Below are 22225 nucleotides of genomic sequence, written 5' to 3' on the forward strand. Positions count from 1 at the left end.
CTGCCAGTCTTTTTACTCAGTCCTTCTGACAGGCAGAAACGAGTCCACTAGGCAGGAAGTATGGTACCTAGAACTTACTGGCAGCGTTGCACCAGCTGATCCAGACCAACAGGAGCAGCTGCTGAGGCCAGGCAGCCGAGCATGTGGCCTGGGAGTGCCAACAGCCTCTGCAGCTGGGGATGCCACCTCCAGATGTGCCCTCCTTGCCTGGCTGGGTCCAGATGCAGAGTGTTGGGGAAGGGCTTCAGATGGGCTCCAGGCAGTGGCACCCAGAGCAGGGAGTTTCAAAGGCAGAGGGGATATTGAGTGGCAGGTGCATAAAGGGACATCTGGGGAAAGAACAGTTGGAGGCCAGATGATAGACATCCCCCCCCCCCCCGGAAAGGGCTAATGAGAGATGTGCAGGATTTTATGAAGAAAAATCAAGTGCACTAGGTAGATTAAAACTACCACACACCTTGAAAACGAGCAGAAAAATAAGGCGTCAATGTGTACTACTGCATACCTGTGACACTGTAGTGTGTGATACTGTAATCCCAGGTAAGACCCACAAAGAGCTTTGGAGAAGATTAAACTGATTCTAAAATGCATGTGAAAGAAAAAAAAAATGTACAACTGCCAAGACCATTTTGAAAAATAAGATATCTGAGGGTCATTTCAGGCTGCTGGAAGATGACTGGGCTGGCTATGGGAGGTGCGGCAATGGATTCGTACTGTGTATCACTAACAGAATGAATTCCAGGTAGGTTAAGATGAAGGAAAACTGTCCTGAACTGCAGGGTTATGTGAATAAAATATATTTAAAACTGTGTTTTAGAGAAGTTGTGTCAAATACAGAAACCTAAAATCAAGATCGGTAAATCTGACTTCTCACATGACAATTTCTGCATAAATATCCCAAGCAATTAAAAGACGTGCAGAACAAAAATATGCATTTGTGAAAAAGTGTATATTCACAGAAGCATATTCAGTGTTGCCTGCACTACTAAACCCTCAGGTGTCCATTGATAAGTCTGTAGACCAATTATGGCCATTTTAAGGCGATCTCTTACATCATGTTGTGCGAAAGAAACCAGACCCACATGGCCTTATGTGTGTGACTTCATTCATAGGAAGTTCAGAAACAGGCAAAACTAGTTGTGGTGAGAAAATACTTAGGACAGATGTCACTCCGGGGGCAGAAGGGAACTTTCTAGAGGGACAGTAATGTTCTCAATCTTGATAGGGGTTGGGTGACAGTCGTTTTCCTTGGTTGAAACTCAGCAGATGTACACTTAATGTAGATCTATATTTTTTTTTTATTAGTTACACAAGACAGTACAATGACCATGATCTGTATGTTTTACTATGTGTAAATTTTATCTACAAGGGAAAAAAATGTAAAAGGGATGGACTCTAGATTATAGATATGCTGGACATTTAGGGGCAAGGTCATTGATAACTATAACCTGCTTTGAAATGCACCCCAAAATAAGATGGATTAATAGATGGATAGATGATACTAATGTTATAAAATGTTCAAAGTCAAAGCTAGGGAGTCAGAGAATGGTTGTTATCTAGGAAATCCTTTTGACTTCTCTGTTTGAAAATTTTCATTATCAGATGTCCATGAGGAAAGGATAAGCAACAGACTGAAGAATAAATATTTCCAGTATATAAGAGATTTTTGTTCTCCATATATGCATGCATATACATATATACACACACACACATATATGTAATTTTTTTTTGTACCAGGACTGAACCCAGGGGTGCTTAACCACTGAGCCCCTTCCCCAGCCCTTTTATGTTTATTTTGAGACAGGGTCTCACTAAGTGGCTTAGGGCCTTGCTAAGTTGCTGAGGCTGAACTCATAATCCTCCTGTCTCAGCCTCCTGACCTGCTGGGATGACAAGTGTGAGCCACTGTGCCTGGCTATCTAAAATATATTAACAGCTGATCATCAATAGGAAAATGAAAAATTCAATTAAAAGTAAATGTAGCCCCCTTCAGAAAACAAGGTAAATTATCAACAGTGCCTGGAATGATTGTCCTACCAGCATTCAAACTTAAACCAGTCAGTCCCACTCCCTGCTCACCCGCCAGGCTGACTCCAGCATGACTACCTTGTGGCTGCAGGTGGTGTGGCCACTGGGCAGCATATGCAGGTGGCCAAAGCTGCCTCCACCTCCCTGGGCCACCAGCAGAGTGAGAGACTCCGGAGCAGACCTTACACCTGGCACCTCACACAGAGGTTGGAATGTGGCCACTCTAGGAAGACCTATGGCTGGAGTCAGAACCACCTAGGTGATGGTCTTTACAGCAAGTGCAAAACCACACACACACACACACACACAGTGCAATGCCACCTTGGTGAGGAGGTGGGCTTGGGGTGATGTGAAATAAATATAATTCAAAGAAAATAAGCTTTATCGACAAGACCATTTATGCATGAATTAAAACGAAAAGCATGAACACATTCTTATTTTCAGAGCTCAACACTTTCGCAGGACCTGTTTCAGAGTTGAAGTGGCAAGTCATGTACTGACTTATGGAAACCTGATGACTTACATCCCAAGATCAGCCTTTGTTCTCTTGGTCACCCCCCAAATTCAGCTACTGCAGCTGGGGCCAGGGGGCTCCGAGGTTCTTTTGTGAGAAGATGGTGGTCCCTTTACCCTGGGGCTGGGCACTTGAGACCCCCCAGGCTCTGAGCAGGGGCTGCTGGACAGCCCCTTCTACTCAGGTCACGTGGGACTTCTTTCAGGTTTTCTTCGACTGCAACAGGTCAGATGCAGACACACACCACTGCCCCAGGCCCCTCTACCCAGGGCTGAATCATGTTGGACTACAGGGCAGAACTAGCTGTTGTTCGTTATACCAGCCGACTCAAAATCAACTTAAGCTGTTTCTCCCCCATTCTTGTGAAAGCACCAGACAGCTCACCAGAACTAGTTGAAAGTTTTATTTATATAAAATTCATTAAGAACATAAAAGATTGAGATTCTTAAAAAAAAAAAAAATCTGCAGTTATTTACAGCAGTATTGCACAAGTAAAGTGGCGATTACCCTGTCAAAATTCATCAGTGCAAAACACAAGTCAGCCAGGGAAATTGCAATACAATGCTACATATGCTGGGTCCTAGGGGACGAGTTAGTGATGGGTCAATATACAGACAGGTCAGTGCTATTTATAAATGGGTACCTGATGAGTTCCGATACAGTAATGAGTGGTCACAGAACCTGCACATAAAACCCAAGAGAGCTCTCAGGGTCTGAAATTCCCAGGTAAAGTAGTCAAGTTACTCAGCTGTGAGCTCGAGGGTGCTTCTCGCACACAGCAGACCCCAGCTGGTTTAGTGACACACAGGGACGGCAGAACCTCCCTTGAGGGGTCACTAGATGTCCCTGGAGCATCCACAAGCTTTCACATCTTGACACCCAGCCCAGCGGGCCCCCAACCTCTCCCAAGGGGGATGAAGAATTGGGAAGAGGGCAGAGACCTGGAGAAGCAGGCTGACCAAATGCAGTGACCGGATGGTGAAGTGCCAGGTGCAGTTAGCTCCCGAGGACAAAGGTCAGTCCACACCTCAGCACAGGACCCACGGGCAGGTGCAGGTGGGGAGGAGCCATTCACACAACAGTTGCCAAGAAGGGCCTGGTGACTGGAGGCACCCCAAAGCAGCCTGTCTCTTGGTCCCGCCTGGCCCCTGCCCTGGACAACTGGGTCAGCAGTGCCTCTCGAGGGGACACAGTTTATCCACAGCAATGCTGAGTTGTCAGGTGAGGGAAATGGGAAAACCTGCCCACCTGCTGAGAATACTTTTTTTTTTTTTTTTTTTTCCCATTTTAAAAGCCATGGCCTGGAATTAGCAAATTTGCTCCTGAGAGAAGCCAGCTGCTCTGGACAGGCAGAGGCTGCTGAGTACTTCTTGGAGTGGAATTTTGTACACTGCTAGATTGTTGGTTTCTCCTGGGTGTCACATGCAAACTCCACCCAAAGGCGGCAGGGCCCAAGAGCTGACCACCAGGAACGGAAGCCAGAGGCCACCCGGGAAGACCACGCGGTCTGCAAGAGCCCACCAGTCACCACCTCCCGCCTTGGGAGCCGGCGCCCAGTCCCGGGATGGCAGGGTATGGGGGACAGGGACGTCAACACTTTCCAAACTTAACACATTAAATAAGCAGAAAATAAATATACAACATTTCTACAAGTTACAGCATTATAAAACAGTAGGCCACATAACACAGAAAAAGAATCTACAATATTTACAATCCTTGATTCTGAAAAAGATTTAGAAAAAACAGTGATTTTTTACTCATTGATACTGTACAAAATTTTACAAGAAAGGTCAAGGGGACATAATTGCACAGACATTTGGCTCAGTTGGTAAGAAAAATATGACCTAATCTAATAAATAGTCAATATATATACAACACAGAGAAGGGGGAACAGGAGAAAACTGCATTTCTCTGTACTTTACTTATAGAATTTTAAATTGGTTTTTCCAACCCTCTTACCCCCCCAATTCTTCATCAACTCATTTCTGGGACGGGAACTGGAAGAATCTCAGAGGGATCTTTCTGTTTATTGCATTTCAGTGTGAAGCCAGAGGACACTTTTTACACTTTTTACAAACCTCACATGGGAGAGGTCATCAAGGCACAAAACCCGCATTTTCAAAAAAAAAAAAAAAAAAAAAAGTGTGGGGGGGGCTAGGTAACTTTTTTCTATAAAAAATTAAAAAATAATTAAAAACTAAGAAGCCAAGGCGTGCCCACGCAGGGAGGCACACTTCCTGCGGGAGGCGTTTTGATTAACAGTACAGTACAGAGACTCCGCCATCTCTCCACGCTCGGGTGCTGGCATCCTGGTAGCCTTTGCCATGCACAGCCTCTCCTCCGAGCTGCTCCTGCCAGCCTGGAGGCCAGGTGTAACCCAGCCAGCACCAAGCATGCTGGTACCGCCTTGGGCACCTGTCCCAGGGAGCCACAGGGCTGAGGAGACATAAAATGCTCTGGTCCGAGAGACTGGCACATGAGCACAGAGACCTGGGAGGCGGGCGGCCCAGAACCAGATACATCTTTGGTGTGTGTGTGTGTGTGTGTGTGTGTCCAGCAGGGTCGCAGTTGCAATCCCCACCCCACCTTGCAACCGTGGGCTGCACGTGTGACCAAAGGGGGCTCAAGACACATCAGGAGACAAGCTGTGCTCCCACACAGCTTTCAAGATATAAAAAGGAATAATATTTGGAATCAGATCATCTCTACTTAAAGAAGAAAGCATATAGGCAACATATATATATATATATATATATATGTATATATATGTCTGTACACGTATATCTACACACATACACAAAAACCTGGGAAGTAACAGAAGAATGATTTTCCACTTAATTTAATGTGACCACACTGGTCCTCCACCTGGCAGAAGCAAGAGCAAGAGCTGTTGGCACTGCTGATGTATTTTGAAAACTCATCCACTCCTTTTAGAAAAGCTGTTTCATGATTTGAGATTTTGAAACTTTTAAGAATCCCAGGGATTGCAGCCCCACCCCATCTGGGTCTTTCCTGGGTCTCCCTGGTTTTCCTGCTTCTGAAATGACTGACCGATGGCTTCAGATGTGCTGTGATCCCAGGGGACAGTAGGGGCAGGCAGAGAGCATGCCCCACAGAGGTGGAGGCCAGGTGCACCGACACCGACCCAACTGGCCTAAGAAAACGGGAAAAGCAAAACTTTCAGAAGGCTCAGGGGACACGCTGGACTCTGCCCAGGGGTGCGGTGCAAAGCAGAATGAAGCTGCTCTTCCAAGGCAGGCTAGAAGGAGCAGGCACTGAGGCAGTACCACAGGCCAGGAGCTGGCCAGCAGGCAGAGCTGCATGTTGGCACGTGGCTCCCCTGGGCCCGATGGCCATGGGATGGCTCTCCCTCTCCAGGACAAGTCCCTGTAAACCAAGGGGACCAACATGGCACCCCCAGCTGGCCAGGTGCCAACTCCTGCTCTGACCAATGATGCTTCGCCTTGGACCAAACCTGCACATCAGTGTCCAGATGGACTGGGACTGCCTCACCGGTGACCAGGAAAGACACACCAAAACAGTCGGAAATGTTGCTGCAGAGGCAGCTGAGTTGAAGGAAGTAAATAAATATTTACAAAGCAGGTGAAGCCGGCCAAGGGACAGCAGGTCCCCTGCCCCCTGCCCAGTTCCATTTTATAAGAACAACTTTTGATTTTAATGATCAAAAAAGGAAAAAAGAAATCTCAAAGTCAACGGCAGGGGAAGGAGGGAGGGAGCCCATCACACCTCTCTCTGTTAAAAAATTCTGTACAGTATTTTCTAAAAATAAACTAAGGCAGCTTTATAAACTAGCTGGCTCAGTTTCCACTGCAAGGTTTAGATAATCCTCTGAGATAGGGAATAAGTTCTTAAAAATTTTAGTACAAAAAAAATCATTCACAAGTTGGTTAAAAAGTTTCCATTTCCTTTGTGAAAAAAACCTGTTCTTACTGCAGGAGGTGGGAAAGCCACGACATGTAAACACCCTTCTGCAGACAATCCTGCTCCAAGAACCACGGTTTCTGCATTAAAAAGGAATCCTCCCCCATTTACATTCACAGCAACTTCCACAGACACGCGCAGGCGCAGTGCGGAGCCACGCGATGCAAGGTCAAGTCCACCGGCGGACACAGGGTCTTCTGTGCTGTCCCGCCCTCCGCGCCACGGGAAGCACGCTGCACTGGCTGCACAGCGGGGTTGGGAACGCGGGGCTGGGCTTGGCCCTCCCTGGGAGCGAAGAGTCCGCGTGTGTCCGGCTCCGGAGACCCCGTCAGTGCATCCTCCACACCAGGCGGATGATGCAACGCAACAGGCGCAAGATAACCATTTGGGGGTGGTCTTCAGGTTGGTAATTATTAAAAAATACCTGAAACACAAAAGCAAAGCTTCTCAGTGTCCGTCTGCTTTTGGGTGCCGGTGTTGAGTGGACCGCCCGCCCTCCTTAGTCACTGCAAGGCCCCTGAGGGCCTCCTGGAGTGCCAACCCCCTGAGACGGCTGGAGGGCATTTCCAGTCTCTGCAGAGGATGTCCTTCATGCAGGGCAGGCCTGCCAAGTGGCCGCCTTACAACAGGAGTGTAAAGCAACGATCGCACACTGTGCTGGACAGCGGGGAAGGACCTCTGCGCCCTAAGACTGCCGGTGGCAAAGCTTCCTGCGGGGGCAGCTTGGAAACCAGGTCCTCTGAGGAGGGCACAAACGGTATTGGGTAGCCTGAGGAACCACGTGCACCTGTACATGGACATCCCATGTCACTCTCTCAAAGGTGAATTGCTGGTAGCTGTAATTTGTGAAACCAGTGATTTGCCCTAAGAAGCTAAATGAAGGGGCGCGAGGATGCGCCGTGCCCTGCTGCCCAGCAGCTCGATGGATAAACACCAACGCGGAAGCCCATGGTCAGATGCCAGGCCCACCTCCCACTCTCACCCAGGAGCAAAGACCAAGCGAGGACAGAAGAAAGGCCACTTGCAGAGGACACTGCAGATCACTTCTAGCCTCAGAGGCTCGCTCAGGTCTCCAGGGTGCCCACTCCAGGTCCATCTCTTTACAGGTGACCACGAGGGGCTGACACATAGCAGCCCAAGTTGACACCAGGAGAGGCACCCTGGTTCACATCCAAGTCAGAAAGTGGCCCTGCCCTTCCTAGTGACCAATCTTAGCAGACCCCACTGGCCCCACAGCCCCAGAAATTGCTTCCAGGGTTCTGTCCTGGGAGCCACCGGCCAAGAGTCAGGCTGAGCCGATGGCCCGCTCAGGACCCCAGCTGCAGGTGCCCGAGCACCACGGCCTGCGATAAGCCAGGGCATTTCCCGCTTCCTTCCATAACAAGACGGAGGAAATCAGCCTGTCAGGAGGCCTGCAGACGGCTCCATAACCACAGTCTGCGATTTTTATCACTGTACACACAGATTGCTTTGTTTTGATTTAACTTTCAAAATTACTTTGCTCCTTCTGTGTGAGAATAATTTAGGGGAAGGTTAATTTTGGTGCAGACTAATATTAATGAGTTGAAAGAAGCTTATTCAAAATAAAACCACAACTCGCTGACGGGAAGCACGCGTGCTGACAGGCTGGGCCATCTGCCCCGGAGGGAGCCTCAGGCCTACCTGGGGCCACTCTGTCTTCAGAGTGACCAGAGGATGGGCTGATGGGTGTCCATGGTCAAAATGACACCAAAGGGCCACCCACGGGCAGGCCTGACTGTTTACACTGGCAGGCTCCAAGTCCCAGTCCTGGCGGTATCTGAGGACAGGTGAAGGACGGTGGCTGTGACCTTGGGTAAGGAGTCACATCAAGGGCTATTTGGACACAGGTGGGGAGAGCCAAAGTATATGGTGGGGGGCATTTTGGTGACAGGAAGGCCCAGGTCCCTGACCAGCGAGGCCATGCGGCAGCCACTCCTCCTGCCCTCTGAGGAGGCAGGCACGACTCATGGCACACGCTTCCACAAGTGAGCAATTGCTCCTGGGTGATGTTCGATGGAGGAAGCCATGAGCACTGACTCACAGCGGTGCCAGCCCAGCGGCCCCGGACAGCTGGCACAGCACTGAAGTGCTGGCCCAGGTGTGGCCCACAACTGGCTCAGGGCAGGGGAAGGGGAGCTGCAGCGGGTGAGGATGAGAACCAGGTCCCAACTGCTCCAAGTCCTGCACGGGCCCAGCCATGCAGCCAGCGCAAACCCGCACACCTGCGTGAGCTCCTGCAGCTGCGGCTGAGCCTCAGTCTGGGTGTTGGAGGGCGAGGAGTTCAAAGCCATGGACAAACCCGAGGTGGATCGCACTAGCAGGAGGTTAAGGCATATGCACCCCTGGTTCTGGCCAAGGCAACAGCCCCGGGCTGGAATGTGCCTATGGGCAGGGCCTGCCAAGCACCGCGTGGTGGGGCCACCAGTTAAAAGCCAACATGGCGGTGGGATCTGCCCTGCGACCTGTGGAGCGATGGCTTCTGGTGCGTGGCGCAGGGCTGGAGGACAACAGATGCACTGAGAGAGAATAGCAGGGCCAGGTACCCTCCCTGGGCCGAGTCCATGCCAGCCTCTTGCATGGCTCTCAGGAGGCATCTGAGTGCTCAGCACAGGTTGAGCTTCCTCTCATAGCAAGGAGTGTCAAGCCAGTTCCCAAGGTCCTGTGCGGGGTGCCTGCAGGCCTGACCATGGCCCCTGTTAGCACGAGGTAATAAACAGGAAGCCACCCCAGGACATCATGGGGGTAAATGAGATGACAGAGACATTGGCCAGGATGACAGGGCAGCCAGGACAGAGACCAGGTGGACAGGGCGAGCAACAGGGCACAAGGAACAGTGTTGGCTTCTCATAATGAGGGGGGGAAGGCTGGGGCAGGGCTGCCAGCTCTTCTGGCCAGGGGAGCACTGCGCCCAGGGATGCCCAGGGCAGCCGGCATGGCGAGGAGCACAGACCTGCAGACCCTGCCTAGAGCCATCCTCCAGCTGCACCCGAGCAGTACCAGGGCATCCAGCTACACCTCCTCGTGCAAGAGCTGCCCACACGCCAGTCCTGCAGACTGTGTGCCCGGTCTGGGGTCAGAAGAATTGCTCACTGCCATCACTGAAGGAAATGAGTCTTCAAAACAATCCTACGAGGCAAGTAGCACTCCCCATGCTGCAAGTGGCCGGAGGTGGCAGAGCAGGACAGGACAGGTGCCTGGAGCCCTCTCTCCTGCCATGGCACAAGCCACCTAGGACCACAGCCAGCTCCCACGGTGGAGAACAAGGATGCTGGCATGCCCAGGCCAGGAGACAGTGCAGGGTGACCCTGGAGCCAGCCAGCCCCTCTGGCCACACTAGGAGCCTGGTTTTGGGGAGGGCGGCCAGGCCTTGGCCAGTGACTGAGTGAGGATGGAAGCCCACCAAGTGACTCCGAGGACTCAGCTCAGACCTCAGCAGGACCAAGCCCACCAGGCTGTGCTCCAACGGCAGGGCCAAAACCCACTGGGCCAGACACTCAGAAAGTGCAACATACACGTACATTCAGCAGGCTTGGGTGGGGAGAACGACGGTAAAACAGACACAGATGTGCACAGTGAAATGAAAATAAAGTTTAAGAGATCAGAAATGACATCAGGAAGGGGAGACTTACCCCAAGAACCAGAGCAAGGTTTGTGGCCCCAGAGCCTGAGGTATGAATTTCCTGGCAGTCAAAGGAACAGGGGAAACCTGACAGTCTCTTCATCGTTGAAACTGACCCATTCAAAACTTGCTTCTTATGCAATTTCAAGACTAAATGTCTACAATGTCCTGAACCTACTGTTTTTTGTTTGTTTGTTTGTTTGTTTGTTTTTAATGTATTTATCTTGAAGCGTCAACATGTTATAGGGGACCGGGTTTGGACTGTGAGACCAGGAGGGACTTAATGGTATCTGACCTCCAGACTGAGAATGAGCGTCCGGGAGCCTGAGAACGTGGGGCCTTCAACAGCACCTTCTAGGGCACAGCGGCACCACCGTCCCTCTGCCTTCCCATCACCCAACAGTCAGTACTTGACCCAGGAGAAAAGGGCTAGCGTGTGAGGAGCAACCCGAGGGCCTCCTCTGCATCTTCGGGCTGAGAACCCTGGTCCAACGCCATCTCTAGTTTCAGGGCCGCTGCCACAATGTATGTGAAGACCAAACTCACCATCTGTCACCAAGGAAACGGGCATTTACATAGCTGGTGCCCAACAGCTGAGACAGCAGCCCTGCGGGGGAGGCGGGGGGCCCAGGTGGTGTCACAGACTGGAAACACTGTGAACCAACTCTAATTCTTTTCTGATCATCATTTAAAGAAACTCCTCTGGCTGCGGCCTTTCTGCAGCTCAGCCCGGGGCTGCCCGTGCTGGACGCTCTTCGGGCGGCAAGGCCTTTTTTTACTCGGTGGTTTCAGCTTACTGGAGCCCCCAGGGCCAGCGCTGGCCAGATTGGACGAGCCACCACCCCCAGGTCTGCAGCAGAGAGAGCCAGAGCCAATTCTCACAGCTGGCTGTGAGGCTCCAGTGGGTGAGTCATTCGATTCAGAGCATAAATGCACCGTCCCGAAGGCCCAGCCTCAGAGAAATGCCAAGCGAGACGCAGCGCACGCTGACCACAGTTGGGCCTCTGGGCTCAGGTCGAGGAGACGCGCAAGATGCTTCTTCCTTGTGTCTGCAGAGGCACCAAGCCTTGCTGTGTATCTTCATTTCCTCCTCCAGAGATTAAAAAATGACCCCAGGGAGACTCCCTCCAGCTCCTCCAGCACCTGCATCTCTGCACGGTCATGCTCAGCCTGAGGTCCCCAGTGCCAGGCGCCCTGCAGGTGCAGCAACTGCCTGGCTGAGGGGACCAGGCACACAGCGTGGTGCTATGAAGCACTTACTAGTGACGTCCAGGTGCCCTTTACACACCCCGGCACCCATCTCCTCACATCTGCCCACAGCAGGCATGGCCATGCAGCAGGGCCGAGCACCCACCTGCTGCCAGAGCAGGTGCAGAGCTGAGGCAGGTGGAGGCCACCCAAGAGGTGTCAGAGTAAATGGCAGTGATGACAAGGGACGCTCTATCTCTAAATGTCCCCCTTGAACCTTCTGCATGATGCACACCCAGGCCTCCTTCAGGGAAGGGGCGTGCCAGGCTTGAGATCTGACCCCTGAGCCTGAGCTTCTCCAGGAGGGGGCTCCCCGAGTGGACTGTCCCCAAGTCACAGAAAGCCTGTGTTCAGCAAGGCAGGGAAGGACCTGTGCTGAGTACCTGAACAGCTCTTCAATGTCTCGGGGAAACTAAGTTAAGTGCTCGTCACCTTCTTGGCACTGCACTGCCAACCCTGGTGCCGTGTCACAGGTAAGGGGCAGCCTCTGCCAGGAACCGCAGACGCACACTAGAGAGAGCAGCCGTCTCTGCTTCCAGCCAGGTGGAGTCTGCATGTCAGAGCTCACATGCGGACCGTACGTCCTGCTTCCGCAGACAGCAACAGAAAGCAGCCCTTTTATCAGACCCCAGTGTTTAGTAGAAGGCCTCCAAAGCACGCTGCCCAGGACACACACCCCTCTGGTCTGTCCAGTGTGTGACTCACTGCGCAGACCACTGGGGGCCTCTTCCTGCACCTGATCTTCAGAGCCACGGATTTCCAAAGGCGGGAGACAGCATACAGCATCTTACTTCTTTGAAGGTGAGTGCACCTTGATGTCAGGCTCACACCATCACAGGGGGCCAAGGCATGGACATGGCAGTCAGACTTGCTCACTCAAAACCGCCGGCGCCCCTCCCCCCGCCCCCGTTCAGGGCCATACTCTGGTCCTCCCCACAGGCACAGGCCCAGACGGGGCATAGGCAGTGAGAGCCACACACCCCACTGCCGTGGTCAGACCCCAAGGGCCTCTGCTCCCCGCCCCTCTATGGAAGCCATCGTCACAGGTGTCCACTGCAGCCCACTGTCCCCAAGTCACTGCTGACACAGTCTCCCTGCACAGGGACTCTAGCTGGACAAAAATCAATGTGAGGCACAAACAAAGTCACAGGGGAGCCAGGCACGGTGGCACACACCTGTGATCCCAGCAGCTGGGGAGGCTGAGGCAGGAGGATATAAAGTGCAAAGCCAGCCTCAGCAATTAATGAGGCCTTAAGCAATGGGGGAGACCTGTTAATAAAAAAGGCAAGGGGCTGGGGCTCAGTGGTTAAGTGCCCCTGGCTCAGTCCCCAGTGCTGGGGGGAATCAGCCCCAGGGAACACAGAGCCAGCTTCAGCGCTGGGAGGGGTGGGCAAGGCTGGGTGCAGTCCGGTCCAGTGACTTCAAGATCAGTACCTTCATGCTCTGCGGGGCCCAGCACCCCTTGACACCCTTGGACTGCAGCCTCAGCCCATAGCTGAGACACCCATCAAGTGGACACAACTCCAGAGGACCACGTCCTGCAGGTGAGCTGGCCACAGGCTCAGTTTCTGGCCAAGGGAGGAGCCAGGGAAGGCTGTTAGAGGACAGCAGGACCAGTCTTGTGTGATGTTCCCACCCACAGGCGAGGAGGCTGAGGAGGCCAAAGAGGGAGAGGCGCAGGCTGTGGACATGCCGTCCACGGCACCACTCTGCGAAGGCCAAGACACTCGCGTCCCCACAAATTCCAAGATACAGCCGGCTCCTCTAGACGTCTCTTCCCTTAGGCCCAGGGACAGCCCTGTGTCCCTGGCTTCTCTCACAGTCCTGGTTGAGTCCCGTCTGTGAGTCCCCAGCGCCTGCCTCCCTGCGGTGTGGACCTGGGAGCAGGGGGTCACACAACACGTGGGGGCAGCTCGCTGCGTGTCGAGTGCCTGTCAGGAGCCCCATGGCCTCCCCGGGGCTCAGGCTGTGCCACACAGCATGGCCACCAAGGCCCCAGACTGCTGCCTCGGCCCAGTCACCGAGAAGTCGAGCTTCAGGCGTAAAACCCACCAGGTACAACCAGAAGCCACCAATCGAGACAAACTAAACAAAAACATGGGAGAGCCAAGTTCTGTCACTTGACACGGTCTCTGCTCCTGTTAATGAAAGTTCTCCCTCCGTAGCAGAAGACACCCTCGGACCCACAGCATCCACCCCAGAGCCGCACGGGGACGGTACACAGGGCTTCCTCAGAAACGCGAAACCAAGCCTCACAGCGTGGAAATGCCAGGCAAGCCAAATGCCGGGATCTGTGAACCAGAACTGCCCGACCCTTCTGTCACGGGAGGCTGAGGAGGGCCTAAACTAACGAAGCCGGGAGCTGACACAGAAATCTAATGCAGGATCCTAGAACAGATCCAGGACTGCAGAATAGCCTATGATCTGGGGGCGGGGAGGCAAGGCTAAAACGACGTCCTTGTCAGGACACCTGACCAGTCCACAGTCCAGCACTGAACAGCAGCACCTCCTGACCACAGCCACACCCTGCTCCGTGGAGAGTGCTTCAACTCTGAGGAAGCGTGCTCAAGAACAAGGAGTGGGGGCAGCAGCATCACCCAGGGAACAGGGTGCTCGGGAATCCAGAGGGAGGACATCCAGGCCACCAGACCAAGGGCTCTTCCTGGCTCCACGGTGGCAGACCCCCAGGGCTCTGTTTCCCCTTTTCTTTTGGTACCAGGGATTGAACCTGGGGGCACTTAACCACTCAACCACATCCCCAGCCCTTTCTAGTTGCCCCAAATCCCCATGTTGTGGAGGTCCAAGGGAAGGGTCGGGCGCTGGGTGCAGGCTGACCTGTGCCCGGCCTCACCTGCAGAGTTCCGCTTCACAGCTGCATTTCCATCCCCACTCGCCCCAGGACCACCCCTGCACCTCTCCAACAGAAGAGGGTGGAGGCTGGCTCAGCAAGGCCCTGCACCACGACCAAGGCCTGAGAAAGGGCACACAGGGCACCGAGCCAGACAGAACCAGGTGCTCAAGGAGCCCAAGGCCAGCGAGAAAGCAACGGGCAGCAGCCGGCCAAGAGGCCAGGGCACCCCAGTGGGGATGGCGGGGAGAGCCCTTCCGGCTCCCCCCACCGACGTCTGGCAGGCCTTCAACAGCGGCCCGCTGGGCGATGGCAGACAATGGCTGTCTTAGTCTGACAGCTACCACTGCGGCCAGCTGTGGCCCGGGGTCACTGTGTCACTGTGCAGTTTTGGAGGCTGGTGTTTTGAACTGGCTATTCATAAAACCTGGAGAACATGCTAGCCCTTCTTTAAAAAAAGTTAGATTGCAATCAAGAAACTATCCCTACTGTACCCGACATCCCAGCCCCAGTGAGAGTCCTTTCTCAGCGACTGCTTCATGGCATGGGGTAATTAAGATGTGCAAAATAAGTGCACGGTGACAAAATCCTGCAAGCAGTGGGACACGCCCACTGTAAAGTCACTTTATGACAAGCAGGAGGGCAACAGGGCACATATCAGGAGACACAGCCCCTTTAACACACTGGCCCATCAGAATGAAGGGCCCTGGGGGGGGAGGTGGCACCCATGGCAGGTGCTGCCACCACCTCCGTGGTGCCAAGGTGACAAGGACGACCCCACAGCCCGTCTCATTTGCACATGAGTCCACGGCTCACCTCCAACAGCCTTTGCGGGGGATGGCCACGGCGGCACTCTGAGGCCCCACCTGGCCCGGCGTCTCATCATTGACCCTCACGGTGCCCTGCAGAGGCGGGCATCTGTGCCCCAAGTTTAAGAGACACCTCCACGAGCGCTCCTGAACACACTGGTCCCCAAGCCCCCATCCAGCCGCAGGGATGGGAGCCACGCTGGCTGTGGCTGTCCAGAGCCCCAGCACAGCGAGGACTCCCAGGGCACCAGGGCCAGCGCCTTGTCCCTCAGTCGCCACACCCAGGTCAGATGCGGCCCCGAGAGCATTTGCAAGCCCCTATGAGGTGGGGGAGGGGGACAGACACGCATGAGGCTGGTTCATCACTTGGGCACAGAGGTGACCCCAGGCCCATTAGAAATGACCTAACACAAGCCTAGAGTCAGGACTGGGGGGTATCCAGCTACCCTCCGGAAGGGACCCCCGTCCTCCCCTCCTCAGCACGAGGACCGCCTGCGTACACTGTGGCCCAGACGAACACAGCAGCACCAAAATGCCTTCAGAGAACACGTCAGAGGCAGACTAAAACTACTTTAAGGACACACTGCTTCTACGGAAGATACGCGGTCCAGTTTTTCTGTAACTTGGGCCACTGATTAATGGCTTCTCGATATCATTTCAACAAACAAGCTGGTGGCGGATGCCTGTGATCCCAGCGACTTTGGAAGCTGAGGCAGGGGGATCACAAGGTCGAGGCCAGCCTCAGCTTATGGAGACTGTCTTAAAAAACAAAAAGGGTTGGGGATGTGGCTCAGTGGTTAAGTACCCTGGGTTCAATTCTCAGTGCCCATAAAAAAATAAACAAAAACAACGTGCAAGGACAGCAACGAGGGTCGAGAGGACAACGCTTCCTGCTGTGATGTAGGCAGCTGCAGGTCACAGGAGTCTTTGATGGGTGCTGGCGCTGTTCCCCAAGACCAAGCACCGTGGTGCCAACTGAGCTCGACTGCGACCCAAGCTGCAGAGGGAGTGCAGCAGCTTGGCATGTGGGCTGGCAGCTCCATCCCCCGGGAGCTGGGCCCCGGAGCTTGTGACCCTCAGCTCGGGGTTGTCGGGTCTCTGCTCCTAACACCCCTGCAGCCCACATCTGTCTTATGTGTGGCCATCACCGAGTTCAGCCTAGAGCCAGTGGCAAGCAGGAAAGGAGAGCAGGCAAGACGTGGCAGGGCCTCCACTTCCAGAGTCAGCGGGGCTCCTGTCCCACTCAGTCTTTACACGTAGGGAAGGGACAGGATGGGACGGGATGGCGGCCTTACCCTCCGTGGGTAATACAGGTTAAACTCATCTCCAATTCGCCGCAGCTCCTGCGCGATCCAGATCTCCGGGCGCATGTCTACAGGTTCTGCCTGAGACTGCCGCATGGAAGCTGCGGGGACAAACAGAACAGAGTCACACCGTGCGCGGTCCTCGTCCCCAGAATGCAAGCCCACCCCGTGCACTCTGGAGGCTCTGGACTCTCTAGAGCTACAACACGCATTCCGGATCACAGCCACAAGTCTGCTGCGGTTTCAGCCAAGGCATAAGAAACGCAGAATACATTCCTGTCGTATAACTGGAAATTCAGATTTGCAGCAATTAAACACATCCAGGCTCATGCATGCAGGCTTCATTGCAGGAGGATTCATGAACACCAAAGAAATCACACTGAGGGCGCAGCAAGGGGCAGCCTCGCCCAGGATGCTAGAGGGCCCAGGTTCCCTCCCCAGCACTGCAAAAAAAAAAAAAAAAAAGAAATCACACATATACACACACACACACACACACATATACACACTTCTAAGTATATAAAAATAAATACCCTGAAAACAAACTACAATATAAAATCAGCATATCAGTAAGATGACCGTTTTGATCTTAAGGTAAAACTCCCAGGAATGTGTCAGCCACCACCTGAGAACCCAGCTGCAAGGGCTGTCTCTTCCAAAGCAAACCAAGGGGACACCAGAGCTGGTGGGCTAGCTGTCTGGAGGGAGGTTGGTGACACAGCAGCCAGACCCCCACCGCACCACCCAGGGCCAAAGGAAAGCTCCTTGGTCCCGTCTCTACACTGATGCAGCCAATAAAGCGGGTCCGGGTGTGCAAACACCGCGCGGGGGAGGGAATGTTTTGGTCCAGGAGCAAAGGCTTTCTGAAAGGAGAACGGCAGAGGGCGGGTGGCCCTTTCATTAAGCTGTCACTAACATTCACACCCAGCACATTCATCTGCTGCCTAACGTAACCATCCAGCCACCAGCAGCCAAAGGCAAGAGCAGAAACGGGAGCCGCCCCAGGACCAGCCATGCCTGTGGAAGGTGTTTTCCTTGTGCCCGCTCAGAGAGAAGGCTCCGGGAGGCCGCCTGCAGCCCACAGCCAACTCTGTCCCTGAAAAGGAGCACACTGCACTCCAACGCAACGAGAGGCATGCAGTGTCAATGACCTTGGGTTTCACAGTAACACTAAGCACTAAGCTTTTGGCTCTGTGTTTTGGTAGAAGGTCCACAAAACTGATACTGATTCCCAGATCTACAGAAGCACAGAAAAGCCCTAAGTTTTTCTAGTTCTTAAAATCCTTGCCCTACAACCCTGTCCCAGAGCCCAGCTGTGTGCACCGACCCACGATCCCACAGAGATGAGGCCTAGGAGAGGCAGGCCCTCTATGTGGAGGTCACAGAGCCCAGCCCATAGCCATCTGCACTCTTGGGCAAGCCAGAGGATGCTGTCAAGGAAGCCCTGGCAGGGAATGCCAAGGCCCAGGCCGTGGGGAACAGGACAGGTGCGGTATGGCCCTGCCACCCACATCCAGCTATGCAAGAGTACTTAGCACTTATTCACACAGATGTTCCCATGTTTATCTATAAAGTCCATTAAATGAAATTTTAAAACAACTCAACTGGCAAAGGATGAACTTGAGAGTGGCCATGCTACTGGGCAAAGAGGCTGCAGGTCCTGCCGTTCCCTGGGGGTCAGCCCTTCAGGGGTTGATGCCCACACCCCAGCACTACTCAGCTTCCCATCCCATCAGCATCTGGGAAGGGCGGTGCTGACGCTGAGCCTCTGCAGCCTGCCACCTCCCAGGGATACTGGCAAGCAGACCCAGAGTCAAGCCTGTCTTCTACCCTGGAGTCAAACAAACGCCAATTTCATCACACAGTCAGTGAAATATTCGCACACAGCACGAAGTTGTGAAGCATAAAAATGCTACTCAGTGTTTACTACATGGAGAGATTGGTGACACCCAGTGTCCACGTGCTGCAATCGTTATTGGGTACAGGGACAGAGGAGGCCAAGCCCTGCTCCAGAGTTAAACACTGTTTCAGCTAGCTGCCAGGCACCTCTGGACGAGGGCATTTGTACTTTAGAGTTCTTATATTGCAAAGCAAAGCAACCTCCCCTTTGACTTCCTGACCTGCAGACAGGCGACTCAGTTCCACCTAAGCCATAGGTGAGGTTCAGAGGCTGCAGAATCACACCTGGCTGACAACTCAAAGCACTGAAGAGCGCATGTGTGTCAGAAGTCGCTTATCAAGCTGCACTCCTAGCAAATCAACCAAGCCTGCAGCCAACTACAGCCCACTACAGCTCCCCAGGGGCCAAATTCAACTTGATCATCTTATAGATAAGTGCTCTGCTGCTTTTTGGGAGAAAGAGATAAGCAAATGGCTTGTTCTTCCACAGAAAGGAAATTTTAGTCACTGTTCCTCAGCTCAAATAAACACAGATGTAAACAGATCCACGAGGTCTGGGTCTGGCGCTGAGACCCGGAGGGCAAGAGTAGCTGAGAGGCCCAGGGCTGGTGCTCTGTGCCATGTGCAAGGCGCAGCCCCTGAAAATATTTCACAAAGGGTGAGAAATGATGGGGACACCCTGGGGCCCCTGATTTGAGTCTTCTAAGAGCATTTAAGAGTAGGAAAGTTGTATTAGCCAAAGATGAGGGTCTACTCCAGGCTTAGCACAGTTTCTGGCAATACCTATGGTTTAGTAAGTGAGCCACCAAGCATCCTGGGGTGTGATTTTAAAAAGGTTAGGTAGAAATTCACAACGTAAATAACAATCTGTAGAGGGAACGTATCTATCTGGGTTACTCTAACATAGCACGTATCATTGTTTTTAGTACTGTGGGCTGAACCCTGGATCAGCACTGGTAAGCGCTCAGCCACTGAGCTGCATCCCTAATCCTTTTACTTTTTGAGACAGGCTGGTCTTGAGCTTGCAATCCTCCTGTCTCAGCCTCCTGAGTAGCTGGGATTTCAGGTGTGGGCCACTGTGCGCAGCGACTACCTGTTTTTTTAAAGCTTTGGTTTTGTTTTTTGGTGGTGCCAGGGAGGAAACCCAGGGCCTTGAGAGCCCGAAGCAGTCTGCATTGAGAAGCAAATATAGTTCTTATTTCTTGACTCTCTTAAATCTAAAATCACAATGGCCCACATCCTCTGGTGCCCAGGTGACACGGTAGGAGCTGGATACCAAGCACACTTGAACTGCAATCCAAGTGTGTTCAAGGCTTCCTACTCCTCTACCTACGGTCCAAAAAATGGACCTTTATCTGAAACTCAAGCTCTTAATGCTAAGTTGGAAGTTGCGTTTTTAAACTCAGAAGGCGATTTTACCCGTACATACAAACTGCAAAGGGGAAATTCTGCTGAGGTGCGTTTTCACCCCCAGAACAGGGAGTTTCTAAAAAAACACTTGGCTCCATAAACCTGGCACTGAGCCTTCCAAACAAAAACCACAACAAAATATCAAGTGCTTGTACCGTAAGCTCATCAGCCATAACCTGCAGCCCCAGTGCCGACCGAGAGCCCCAGGCTGAGCCCAGGGAACTTCCAGGCCCCGGTTCCCTTCCTCCTGACCTGTAACTACAGCTACCAACAAAATGCAAAGCGTGAGATTCGGGCAGCTCTGGCGAGAAATGTCATGTCAACTGAATTTTCACCTAAACGAAAAATAATTTTTTTTTCTGAAATCGTGAAAAGTCTGGTAGCATCATTTCCTATGGCAAAATAGCAGGAGGCAAAATCAATCCACTTTCCTACACTGGCGGGGTGAGGGGCGGGGAGAGGAGGGGTGGGTGTTTCCAATGCCAAGGGCCTTGGTGACTCAAAGATGCACCGACTTGGTTAAAGTGTTCGGGTTCAGCCACAGAACTATTTTCCCAACTCATAACGTAATTTAAGATCTTAAAAGCTCAGCAATTGAAAAAATTAATATCGTGGTTAAGTGGTTGATAGTGAAATCAGGCTGGGGCTTTCGCAAAGGGCTTTCTGTAGCGCTGCCAACCAGGGCAGGAAAATAAAAAACAAGACCGTCAATTCATAACGAGCTCCACGTCAGCCATGCTAAGCCTCTGACTTCTCCAGAAGGCCCAGCGGCTCCACCACAGGTGTTCAAAGGAGCTGAAGTCACATCTGATGCTCACTGCCACTCTTTTACCCAGAGTCCTGACTGCGAGGTGCCGAGTAATGACACCAAGAACCTGGGCGTGCAGGCCGGGCGTGCTCACAGGGGCAATGTCTGGAGCAGGGTTGGTGAAAGCCACCACTTAGGGTCCGTCCCCTGCTGCTGGCGTTTCCAGTGCAGTGGACACCAAATAAAATTCAAAGGCAGGCACCCGCTGCACTGTCCGTGGTCAAGACTGGACTTTAGCTTAACCGACATGCATTAAACTACGGATTAATATTCCACTTCAACAGAGAACACACTCGGCCAAACAGGCGTGCGCTCTGCCTGGCACGTGGGCTGTGGGCTCGGCGTCCATCTCTACTGCCCAGGGAGATTCTGAGCAAACCACCAGGGGCACAAAGGACCCTGAGAAAGACCATGACCCAGGGACTCCCACCAGCTCCGTACACCTCCAAGAGACAGTCACAGCTGCTCAGGAGACGCTGGCCCTGCAGGTGACTCTGAAGCTCAATGTTCACTGGAGATAAAAATTCTGGAATGTTCATTCAACTCAACCGTTGGTTTACTGAAATACCTTCCTTGACTCAGTGCTAGCCACAGGCCACCAGAGGAGGGAAGCAAGCAGTCAGCCCATGAAGGTGGCCTGATCAAGCCTCTGGCTCTCCCACGGGATGGCTGTCTTGTCCCCATTCCCTGTCGGCCACCAGAACCTCCTGTCTGAAATCTGCACCTCCCAGGCTCTCAGGACACACAGGCCAGAGCCGGTCCCTCCGGTCCCCACCCGGCCCACTCTGACTGTGGCAGCTCACTTCTTGATAGAGCCACCCGCTTCCCTCCAGCCACGGGATGAAATCAAAGCTCCCGGAAATACAAACAGAGCTTAGGCAGGACCAGAACCCAGCGTGTCCCCCATCTGCCCTCCCCTGGTGCACATCGGTCGGTGGCAGACCTGGGCTGTCGCATGAATTCAAGCCTTAAAAACAGGGGCTAGGACCGAAGGCCACCAGTCCCGCAGCGCACCGGGCAGAGCTGGCGGTGTGTGCTCACCTCTGGCTGTGCAGCCCGGAGCTAGGAACCTGCTCCCACCAAGCCCAGCGTGACCGTGAGGAAGTGCCAGTCGCCTGGCTCTGGAGTGGGCGGAAGGGAAACCAGCACTCCTGGGAGCTCCTCCCTCCCGCCCACAGCTGCTCCGCGGGCACCAGACCGGGGCGCTGTGCTTCCATTCACTCCTATCCACACCAGAAGGCCCAGCCGGCTGTCCACCTGGGCTGTCCCCAACACACAAGCTCGTTTACTAGAAGCTGAGGACATGCCAGGAGCACGCCCATATCCGTGGGCAATGCCTGTCTCCAAGGACATCCCTGACCAATCTATGAGGGCTGACTCAGCACCTGGCACCGCCGGAAGCCCTGGATGGGCAGCCTCCACTATGGAGGCCTGGTCTCCCAGCCCTCATGCCCACTCACAGGGCCAGATGCCTCTCCTCAGGGCTGCAGTCAGCACTGAGAGGCAGGGCATGCACTACCACAGGGAACAGGAATGTCCCCTTCACCCCATGCCAGTCGTGACTCTGCCCCTAGGACACGCGGCAGCCCATAAGCCCTCTGATCGCCAGCCCCCTGCACAGCTGCCTCCACATGCCCCAGGAAGCCCCTCTGTCACCATTCTGCCCCCCACCCCATGCACTCCACGAAGCACTGTCCTCAGCAGCACTAGGGGATGACTTCCTGCACTGAGACTGGACAGGGCAGGACTTGGCATGCTGCTGCCCCTGGTTTCTC

The 22225-nt window shown here is 53.4% G+C and overlaps 1 protein-coding gene across 5 annotated transcripts in view; it reads right to left on the minus strand.

The window, feature by feature from the left end:
* Positions 1-2941: 2941 nt before the first annotated feature.
* The window catches only part of Bcl2l11 (BCL2 like 11), a 35631-nt gene continuing 16347 nt past the window's right edge, over positions 2942-22225 (minus strand). For 4 of the 5 annotated variants that reach the window (XM_076833301.2, XM_076833303.2, XM_076833299.2 and 1 more), the window contains 2 exons: positions 16325-16434; positions 2942-6908 (listed from right to left, as the gene is read on the minus strand). In XM_076833301.2, coding sequence (XP_076689416.1) covers positions 6813-6908; positions 16325-16434 — 206 coding nt within the window. In that variant the 3' untranslated portion in view covers positions 2942-6812. Of the gene's footprint in view, positions 6909-16258; positions 16435-22225 lie in introns of those variants that run through there. The other variant, XM_076833302.1, reaches the window with a different exon arrangement.

Source organism: Callospermophilus lateralis, chromosome 14 (assembly GCF_048772815.1).
Source record: "Callospermophilus lateralis isolate mCalLat2 chromosome 14, mCalLat2.hap1, whole genome shotgun sequence".
Taxonomy (NCBI): domain Eukaryota; kingdom Metazoa; phylum Chordata; class Mammalia; order Rodentia; family Sciuridae; genus Callospermophilus; species Callospermophilus lateralis.